The sequence below is a fragment of the Girardinichthys multiradiatus genome, chromosome 13 (genome assembly GCF_021462225.1).
Source record: "Girardinichthys multiradiatus isolate DD_20200921_A chromosome 13, DD_fGirMul_XY1, whole genome shotgun sequence".
In the NCBI taxonomy this organism is placed as follows: domain Eukaryota; kingdom Metazoa; phylum Chordata; class Actinopteri; order Cyprinodontiformes; family Goodeidae; genus Girardinichthys; species Girardinichthys multiradiatus.
Genome location: NC_061806.1, coordinates 18,298,346 through 18,309,627, shown reverse-complemented (window position 1 = coordinate 18,309,627; position 11,282 = coordinate 18,298,346). Strand labels below are relative to the sequence as shown.

At 40.3% G+C, this 11,282-nt stretch overlaps 1 protein-coding gene across 3 annotated transcripts in view; it reads left to right on the top strand.

Moving 5' to 3' along the window:
* The first annotated feature begins 7,204 nt into the window (after positions 1 to 7,204).
* Positions 7,205 to 11,282, top strand: part of creb5a (cAMP responsive element binding protein 5a) — a 23,917-nt gene continuing 19,839 nt past the window's right edge. Inside the window, exons 1-3 of one of the 3 annotated variants that reach the window (XM_047384024.1) lie at positions 7,205 to 7,332; positions 9,684 to 9,750; positions 10,049 to 10,142. In XM_047384024.1, coding sequence (XP_047239980.1) covers positions 9,697 to 9,750; positions 10,049 to 10,142 — 148 coding nt within the window. In that variant the 5' untranslated portion in view covers positions 7,205 to 7,332; positions 9,684 to 9,696. Of the gene's footprint in view, positions 7,333 to 7,415; positions 7,777 to 9,683; positions 9,751 to 10,048; positions 10,143 to 11,282 lie in introns of those variants that run through there. The other 2 variants (XM_047384025.1, XM_047384026.1) reach the window with 2 other exon arrangements.

The following is an 11,282-nucleotide window of genomic DNA, read 5'->3' as shown; positions in this document are numbered from 1 at the left end:
TTGTGTGGCTCTCAGAGAAAGGAGAATGTCCTTCTAATCACTAGCTTGGCTAGCCAGACTTGGCTGGCTTCTGTTGGGTTTGTTAATCGAGCGTTAAAACTGACTGTCGTAAAACAGCGGTGATGACTTCAGCAAGTAACCTTCAGACCAGAGAACACTCTTTTTCTGCCTTTCTCCTCTGCCATCCACCTTCGCAAGCACATAAAACACAAATGTACAGGTCCTTCTCAAAATATTAGCATATTGTGATAAAGTTCATTATTTTCCATAATGTCATGATGGAAATTTAACATTCATATATTTTAGATTCATTGCACACTAACTGAAATATTTCAGGTCTTTTATTGTCTTAATACGGATGATTGTGGCATACAGCTCATGAAAACCCAAAATTCCTATCTCACAAAATTAGCATATTTCATCCGACCAATAAAAGAAAAGTGTTTTTAATACAAAAAAACGTCAACCTTCAAATAATCATGTACAGTTATGCACTCAATACTTGGTCGGGAATCCTTTTGCAGAAATGACTGCTTCAATGCGGCGTAGCATGGAGACAATCAGCCTGTGGCACTGCTGAGGTCTTATGGAGGCCCAGGATGCTTCGATAGCGGCCTTTAGCTCATCCAGAGTGTTGGGTCTTGAGTCTCTCAACGTTCTCTTCACAATATCCCACAGATTCTCTATGGGGTTCAGGTCAGGAGAGTTGGCAGGCCAATTGAGCACAGTGATACCATGGTCAGTAAACCATTTACCAGTGGTTTTGGCACTGTGAGCAGGTGCCAGGTCGTGCTGAAAAATGAAATCTTCATCTCCATAAAGCTTTTCAGCAGATGGAAGCATGAAGTGCTTCAAAATCTCCTGATAGCTAGCTGCATTGACCCTGCCCTTGATAAAACACAGTGGACCAACACCAGCAGCTGACACGGCACCCCAGACCATCACTGACTGTGGGTACTTGACACTGGACTTCTGGCATTTTGGCATTTCCTTCTCCCCAGTCTTCCTCCAGACTCTGGCACCTTGATTTCCGAATGACATGCAGAATTTGCTTTCATCCGAAAAAAGTACTTTGGACCACTGAGCAACAGTCCAGTGCTGCTTCTCTGTAGCCCAGGTCAGGCGCTTCTGCCACTGTTTCTGGTTCAAAAGTGGCTTGACCTGGGGAATGCGGCACCTGTAGCCCATTTCCTGCACACGCCATTGCACAGTGGCTGTGGATGTTTCTACTCCAGACTCAGTCCACTGCTTCCGCAGGTCCCCAAAGGTCTGGAATCGGCCCTTCTCCACAATCTTCCTCAGGGTCCAGTCACCTCTTCTCGTTGTGCAGCGTTTTCTGCCACACTTTTTCCTTCCCACAGACTTCCCACTGAGGTGCCTTGATACAGCACTCTGGGAACAGCCTATTCGTTCAGAAATTTCTTTCTGTGTCTTACCCTCTTGCTTGAGGGTGTCAATAGTGGCCTTCTGGACAGCAGTCAGGTCGGCAGTCTTACCCATGATTGGGGTTTTGAGTGATGAACCAGGCTGGGAGTTTTAAAGGCCTCAGGAATCTTTTGCAGGTGTTTAGAGTTAACTCGTTGATTCAGATGATTAGGTTCATAGCTCGTTTAGAGACCCTTTTAATGATATGCTAATTTTGTGAGATAGGAATTTTGGGTTTTCATGAGCTGTTTGCCAAAATCATCCGTATTAAGACAATAAAAGACCTGAAATATTTCAGTTAGTGTGCAATGAATCTAAAATATATCAATGTTAAATTTTCATCATTACATTATGGAAAATAATTAACTGTATCACAATATGCTAATATTTTGAGAAGGACCTGTACAAACAAATTTCAAAGTTCCACCAAATTGCAATACAAGCAAGCACACCCACAAAACAACAACACATCACCAGAGAACACAGTCCTTCACACATGTACTGTAGAGAAATCCAGTGGCTTCATCTCCTTCAACTTAGATGTGTTCTCTTACACACACAAACCCAACACACTCATTACGCACAGTGTGATGCAGTTGTTGACATCCGTTGCGCAAATCAGAAGTGGTCGCATGTGTTGCTAATGTGATCGAGAAAAGGGAGAGACACGCAGGGAGGGTTCATGGTACATGACATCATCTGATCTGAGGTCAGTAGGTGGCGCACACTGTTGTGGTGTTGGTTCTCCAAACCTGGCTTTTCTATCCATCTGACTTTGGTTGCTGGGAACAAGCAGTGCAACAAGTAAAAAGAGAATACCGCTAATCTTGTAAACGTTGCAATGAAGGAAACAAATAAAGTCACAAACACACATTGATTCCTGTGTTCTGCTAAACTCAACTCAAAACTTTATTTTAGACATACTAATTAGCCGACTCTGAAGCTGTTCAAGATTTCTACTGTTTTTTCTTTTTTGTCCCACTAATGTTTCAAGTCATTAAACAAATTTTTATATCCAACAAAGACAACCTGAGTACGTTCAAAAACAGTTTTAAATGACATTTATTTAATTTATTCATTTATTCATTCATTTATTCATTAATATTTAATTTATTAATAGAAAAAAGCTATGCAAACCAATCTGGCGCTATGTTAAATAATTATTCATCCCCCAAACCTAATAACTGGTTGATGTGCACTCTTGGTGGCAGCAAATGCATTCTCAGTATGAGGGACTGCTGCAAAGTCAGCCTCACAATGCAAGCGACTGCCCACTGTCGCTACTTGCTCATCGAGGAGGAGTGAATGCTACAAGTCACTGACTCGATGCAATCTGCTTGATCAGGTCCTAAAACAGCAAAGCAACCCAGGCAACCACAGGACCACCATGTTTGACTGTCAGTATCATCTTCTTTTTCTGATATGCTGTTAGTTTTTATGCAAGATGTAACAAGATACACACCTTTCCAAAAAGTGTTTCTTTTGTCCCAGCAGTCCACAGAATATTTTCCCAAAAGTCCTGGGGATTGTTAAAATGTTTTTTGTCCAATGTGAAAGGGGCCTTTGTGTTTTTTCCTGGCCAGCAGTTAAGGTCACAATAGTTCAGTCTTTTTTTATTGTTGAATCATGAACTCTGAGCTTAACTAAAATATGTGATCCCTGCACTGCTTTAGATATTGTTCTGGATTCTCTTGTGACCTCCTGGATGAGTCATAAATGTGCTCCTAGAATAATTTTGGAAGGCTGTCCACTCATGAGAAGGTTCACCACTGTTCCATGTTTTCCCTGTTTGTAGATAATTGGCTTTAGCATACTACGATTTGTAAGGCAGATTGTATTTAAGTAAGTTCTTGGCTTTACAGGCCAGGCATTAATCAGGCCTGGGTGTGACTTGTGAATTTAAACCAAAAGCTATGTTTAATGGTTACTTCTTCACGTAGAGCCAGGCTGGTTTGGATAACTTTTGAACCTTAATAAATGATTTCATCATTTACTCAAGTTATTTTTATCTAAGTTTACAATGTGTTCCTTATCTGAAACATGTGTGACAAAAAAGCAAAAAACAGAGGTCCATAATGAGGTAATATTCTGTCAACGCACTCTATATGAGCCCAGTTATTACCTTTATAAATCTTAAAATAGAAGCTGAGCCAGTTTCTGTTTTAAGTAAGTTTGTTTGACTTTTGACCTTGAGTATCATATTTTTACAATCAGTCTGACCTCAGGCTCTGATAAGCCATCTGTCTGAAGCTCCCGGGCTGGTTGTTCAAATGTTCTGCCAAGGTGAAGATGCCAGACGATAGGTGGCCATGTGTGCACCCCTGAGTTGTGGAGGTAGCGTTAATGTCAGCAGCGTTGTGTGCCCCGAGGAGCAGCAGACCTCCCTGCTGCCGTCAGATACTTTTTCAGCATGACTGCCCACATTTCACGCACAAATGCTGTAAAACATCTCTCCTTATCTGCGTTGAGAACAAAAACTTGGGATTCACATGAGGAAAGAGCCCAAAACACTGAATGACATCATTACAACTTCCTGTTTATTCCTGTTTCTATGGCACTGAGGAAATTTGCATGCTTTAAATGATTGGAGGATGGTGAGTCACTAAGGGCTGGTCCATTTTTTTTTTCTTTTTTTTTTTCAGCACAACCACAACAAAACCATACACATGGGCTCAGCCCCAGTCTGGCTGGAGCTCCGGAAAGCCTGACCAAACATGGCACTGATGCTATTCAGTGATGTGACTCATTATGAACTCCTTTAACTTATGGATGCTGCAAGTTGCTGGTGGGATATATAGCATCACATATAAACACATTGTGAAACATTAAAAAATGGAAAAACATTGGGCCCCATTCAATTAAGATTGTATGGGGCCCAACTTCTAATTCCCTCTTTTGTGTGAGAACAATTATTCAATAAGTGGAACACTGAGAAGGTATTGTGTGATTCTTCTCAGAAAAAGTACTTTAGGTCGGTCTGCATTTTGTGTAAAAGCTGCCCAGATTGGAACTCTGAGAGAGAACTGGACACTTTATGGTTAATTTAAATATGGGTTAAAGAGATTGTTCACCTTTACATAGATTGTGTAAGGTTGAATGAAACCAGTGATTGTGATTTCTTACTGATTCTTATCCTACTTATTTTAAAGGATGCATTTTGTTTAGGCCAATAAGTCAGCGTAGGGATGGAACCTTTATAAATTCTAAATTAATATTTCTAATCATTCTGAATCGGTTTATTTTTTACTCTTTTCCGTTTAAGTAAATCTCCTTGTAACTCTGAGTTTCACTTTCAGGAGACAGCCACACAAAAGAACAATATCGTTAAAATGGACCATAGGCAAATAGACAAATGAATGGAAAATATCCAATACAAGAAGGAAACACGAATAATAACATTGAAAACAGGACTGACCACCCATTGTCCTTAAAATATTATGTTGCGTTTGTTCCAAATGGAAGCGGGATTGTAAGAGATTACAGTTCTTCTTTAAGTACTAGAAGAACACTAAATGCAATATAGGTCTGTGAGCAAAGGAAGCTAGATGCAGTGATAGTAAATGTTAGTGATAGTGTCAGGGATGGTAAATGTTTTTGTAAAAGTTTGCTAATGGAGAGTTGAAGCCATCTAACTAGGGAATGCAACATGCAACAGTGGGTAAGAGGTTTACATCCTGTGATGAATCTTAGTGCTCCATGATAAACAACATCCAACATCTGCAAAGAGCTAAACAGGACCATTCATATAAATTATGGTAACATAGTCCATGTGAGGTAAAAATGTTACTGCAACAAGTTGTTTTCTCACATTAAACAAAAAGCATAATTTATTTCTATGAATGAACGCTAGTCTTGAAAACTTTTTTTCTAATTATGTTTGGTATGGGATTTAAAATAAAGGTTTTAATCAATTAAAATATCAATAAATTTATAACTGAACACACATTTACAAACTGTGAGAACACACTACAAGGATTTTCTTCTTATTTGAAAATTGCATACCCTTAGATTTGTTAGCATCTATGTGACTAAATGATGTCAAATGCAACATGCAGATGATCAAACATCAGGACAAGTGTCTTTGCATGTCATTAGACAACTGTGTCATCAGATACATCATTGACATTTTGGCCACAATTTTGATATAAATTGTCAAAAGTGTTGGGCCTAATACAAAACCTTGAGGAACACCTTTTGTGACATTTAGATAACAAGAAGAAAGATCAGTGAGTTGAATACACTGCTTACGACCAGAAAGATTATTTAAAAACCATCCATTAGTCAGTCTAAAGAGCCTACATCTGAATAGTGTCAAATGCTATTGTCAAGTCTGTAAAAAGTGCAGCACAGCAGTCACATCCAACGGATCCATAAATGCATTTAAAAACATTGGTGGAAGCATTCACAGGGATGTGCCATATTCCTAAACCCAGACAGATTGGAGGGGTAGAAAAAAAGGTGTATATTTCCTTGGTCATTGACAGGATGCAGAGCATTGTTAACATTAGAATATATATAAACTGAAAAAAGAAATTTCACCACATTCTTTTAATAAATAGCTTAAAACAAGCTGGAATCTGGGACGTTTGGTTTGAATACTTACGGGTAGATTTAATAAACAAGCATGACTTCATACTGACATTAATACTTGCTACCTGTAGTCCAGTATTAGGGCTTTTCAGTATTTGTTTAGGGGCTGCAGAAAAAATTGCTTTTTTGGATTACTTTGGTGCATTTAGTTGTAGAGTAATGTTTATTAGGGCTGCAACGTGCACAGTTGATAGCACTGTTGCATTGCAGCAAGAAGGTCCTGGGTTCGACTCTCAGCCAGGGGTCTTTCTGCATTAAGTTTGCATGTTCTCCCCGTGCTTATGTGGGTTCTCTTCAGGTGCTCCTTCTTCCTCCCACAGTCCAAAAATATGACTGTTAGGTTTATTGCTCTCTCCACATTGCCCTTAGGTGTAAATGAGTGTGTGCATGGTTGTTTGACCTGTGTGTATCTGTGCTGCCCTGCAATGGACTGGCGATCTGTCCAGGGTGTACCCTGCTTCCTGCCCACTGAGTGCTGGAGCTTCCGCGTGACCCACTATGGAAGAAGCAGAAGAAAATGACTGATGACTGACTGACTGTTTGTTAAAGTAACTGTTCATGTTACAGAAACTTAGCTATGGCCAATCCTATAATTTTACTGACAATAGGGACTTAAGGCAGCATGCATGAATCCATCAACGTTTGTCCTTAATAGCGGTAGCAACTCACCCCTATCACCCAACCATGCATGTGACCACAGTTTTTGTGCCACCCCTAGGATTTTTAGCAGCCCCCCATCCGGCCGTTCCTTGCCTGGGGGCACCCCTGGCTGCAGCTTTCTGTCAGAAGATGTTAAATTGCTAAACTGCCATAAGAACTGATTATTTTAAATTGTTGTATTTATTTGAGATCTTATCTGGTTTTGTGTGTTTTCTCTATTAAGTGATTTCCTTTTATTTTTCTGTTTGGTATTGTTTCATTTATTATAGATTTTTGAGAAACGCTGCAAAAAGACTATTAATAATAATAATAATAATCTATTTTTCTTTAGCCATTAACGCGACCATTTTTGTCTCGGTTCTCAAGCTGTAATGACTATCCAAACTAAGCAATGAAAAGCGCCCCCCACAGTCTGTCCCGTTTCTTTCTGTCAGTCTAGATTCATGTACGCCCCCAAGCTCCGGTCCCGTTCCGTTCGCGTCCTATCCCCGCCCCCTCTCTCCGTACGGGACCGCAATGATTTAGAAGTTCAGGAATCCCACGTGACGTCACCGGGAGGGTGATGTAATGCTTCTGTAAATAGAACGTATTGTCATCGCGCTCCAGTTCAACGTGGTTCCTCTCTGGAGCGCCGCTCGTCCCTCTCTCCATTTGTAGGTAAGTCTGCGACTACTTTTCATTCACAAAAAACTTTTTAAACCGCGCAGCAGCAGCAGCAGTAGCCGGATTCGGATCCTCTGTTTATCCGTTTATTTATTAAAACGAACCGGAGAAGTTACCGTCGGCGGAACATTTTTTTTTTTTTTTTTTTTTTTTAGGTTAGGTGTCTTGGTGAAGTCTCATCCGCAAGCGGGACCGCGTTGAGCGCTCCGTGTCTATTTAGGGGGGTGTGACAGCACTCTTCATACAGCTGTGCCGGCCGGACCGGGCCGGCTTGTTTGTGAGCTGAACAGGTTGTTTTTAGCGAGCTGTAGAAAAGAACCGGGTCATGGTCCTGACACTGGATTTACCGGCCGGAACCCGCTGCTTGAATCTGATCTGAATATACTGTAAGCTCGGTTATATTTAATCTTCTATCAAATATGGAAACTTTAAGAGAGAGTAAGTTGCTTGTTTCTGAACGCATCTGAACTATAGTTATGCATTTTTTATTTACTGTGAAACAGGGCACATTATGGTTGGAATGATCTGCTTTAAATATTAGGGAAATGATTGTTAGTGTCTTCAGAGTTCATATTAATCCCTCTTAAACTCGCAACATATTGTCTGTTGCTGTATGTAGGATTTATGCATCTAGAATGACATCATTCTGCTGTGATGTAACCGCTCTGACAGAAGGTTTTGCTGGAAATGTGCTGACTCTGCTATAATCTCGCACAAGTGCTGCTTGATAGAACGCTGCGATAAGAGATTGTAGTTGGTTCTTTACGTTTTCAGTTTTTCTCCAAATGATTTGAACATGAAATCACGCTTAAAGATATTTTTCATGCTTCAGAGCCATGAAAGTGTGCAACTATGATCCCTTTTTTTCAGCTAATCGTGAAGACTGCCCATTTTTACCTGCCTACCTGTTACTGGGACCTTGTGAAGTTGTTTGCTTTATTTTGTAACTCATGTGTACTCACACACGTACACACATACACACACCTATGAAGTCACCTCTGCCTGCCTTAGGTTGGAAAATGGGGGCTGAGGCAGGTTCAAACCTGTCAGGAGTATAGGCCCTGAACTGTGGCCCTCCCTCATCCTTCTGCCTCTTTTTCCTCCCTTAGTCACTGCCACTTGCCCTTTCCATTCCCTCTCCATCACCCTTACGTTCCTCTTCTACCACCCCCTATCCCCTTGACCTCACTCCCCCCTCCTCACTCTTTCCACTACTTACCAAGGCATATTCTGTTACTGTAGTGTTTTCAGACTCCTTTCAAGACCTCTCACTCTTTTCCATAACATTAACACTCAACTCTTCTGGTGACACCTGTTGTTGGGGACTTGAATGTTTCTTCCTGTGCCATCAGATGGAAATAAAGGACCATTAAGAACGTCCAAAATGACGCATAAAGAAGTTATCTTCTCTGCCCTGCATTTGTATTGATGCTTTTATCCTGTGATGGTTTGATGCAAGCTCCGATGTGCCTTCATGCTTTCATCGCTTTTATCATGAACTGGGCCCGGTGAAAGCATAATTGCAGGCACCACACTCAGGAATATCACTGCACAATAACTATGAAAAGTACAGACCATGATGCTGTAAGACTTTAATACCCTTCTGATACAGGCCTGGGAAAAAGCTTTTATGCGCTTTAAAGGTTTTCCTATTTTGTCACATTAGCACTACCATTTTCAATGTTTTTTCAGGAATTGGTGAAGGTAAAAAGATACTTAGTTTTCCACAATTTTTTACAAAATAAAAAGTGTGAGTGCATTTCTAGAACTATGTTTTGCCCGCAGTTGCAGGTTTATCCATCTTCCCAACAACTCTGACCCGCTTCGCCTTGGCCACTTATCACAGGATCCTAATAAGAAGTATCACTGGATTTTATTAAGGAGGCTGATTACAACCAGAAGCCTCAATTGTCAAATTGTAGTTAAAAAAATTAAAAACCATGTATCATTTTCCTTTTACTTCAAAATTATGCACTACCTTGTATAATATTATCATAAAATCCTTGTAAGGTAGACTGATGTATCCCCATAGCATAATTCTGCCACCTATATGTGTCAGCATAGAGACAATGTTTTCATTGTGACATGCAGTGTTAGTTTTCCTCCACACATTTGTCCTTGTCCTGAAGAAAAAAGACGTATCTATCATCTGCAGAAATACAGAACACATACCTTCTACACTCCAGTAAATCATATTTTACCTCTAATGTGGTATGTTTCTGTAAACTGGCACTTAAGGCTTCCTGTAGAGGAACTATTTGACCTGTGATGCACGGGAAATGCTTCTCTTCTCGGCGACTAGGCTCCACATTCTCACACTCTTCCTGATTCTTCTGTTTGTGTAGGCTTGTGTATGACATGAATGACAAACAGGACAGGCCTTATGTGTGCGGCGCCCCTGGCTGCTCTCAGGTCAGTAGGACACAGCGTGACTTGCATTATAGTAAGAGGAATTTGATGATTAATTTTTTTATGTGCTTATGGAACTTGATCACACATCTACAAATAATAAACAAGTGGATAAAATAGCATCCAAAGATCTGACATCATTCTTTTCTCATATCATGAGTCAGAGTTTCTTAAATACTGATAAGATTGAGAGCATTTTGACTGTTTAGTCAGATAAGACGGTACAGCTGATTTACTTGAGCAACTCATATCTTCACACATATTATTTACTATCTCTGTCACTTTTTCCGCTGTACTGCAGCGCTTCCAGCTAGAGGAGCACCTGCTCATTCACAGACACAAGCATGAGATGACCCTGAAGTTCCCCCCCATAAAGACGGACATAACTTTTTCAGGTGAGATCAGATCATTCACAACCCCAAGGCGACTTCCTGAACTAGGAAAAAAATTAGTTATGCTGTTTATGCTTTATATCGCACCTTAAAGACATTTCTCCTCACAATTCAATATGTTCAGTAAGTCCAGGCTGCACAGACTGGGAACTGGATGAAAAAAAGATGACAATATGTAATACAATATGAAATCTGATAACCTCCATACAGGTTTCCTTCCCTCAGGTAGTCTGCACGGTGGAACAGAGTGGCTCGTGTTGCAGCATGTACAGTAAACTACGTTGGGTTAGGCCAAACATGGTTTGATTTGAAAACAAGAAGAGAGGGATGAGGGATTAACACACATGGCTCTTCTGAGATTTCACTCTCTATTTTATGTGTAAAGTAAAAAGCTACAGAAAAACAAACAAATTTCGTAATCTCAGCAATTTTCCAATCTGGCAATTACCACAGAAGTATCCATCACTGGACCACTCGGAGTACAGGTGGACATAGAACATTATGCTCTCAATGAAGAGTTACATCTTGAGGACTTGCCACACCTCCATGCCACATGAAAGGAAAACATTGGAAATCGTATCACTAGCTTGATTTACAGTGCTTATCAGAAGTTTACAAACACTCCTGTTGGGTATGAATCCAAATCAGCTTTATTGGCCAAGATTGTGTGCACAAAAAAGGACTTTGGCTTTGGTTACAAGTACTCACAGCGTAAAGACATTAAGTATAAATATTTAAACATTTGAGCAAATACAATAAGGATAAAAGAACAGTATATACATCTATGTGTATGTACAGCCAAATTTTAATATATAAAGAAAAAAAAGAAAGGCAGGTTGTGATAGAGCAAACATACTTTTGTATGTTTGCTCTATCACAACAGAGTAGTTGACACAGCAGAGTAGTTGACAACTCAGGCTGTAAGAATTTTTTTTGTCTACAACAGAGAGACAGCCTGGGGGAAAGAAACTGTCTCTGTCGTGGCTCGTTTTTGCAAAAAGTGCTCTGTAGACATGACTTAAAAGTTATAGTCTATACAGTTTGGGTCCAGGATGTGTGGGGTCTTCAGAGAGCTGCGCTTTTCCTGCCCCTAGACCGTTTGCGAGTCGTGGTTGGAGGCAAGGTTGAATCTGATGATCCTCT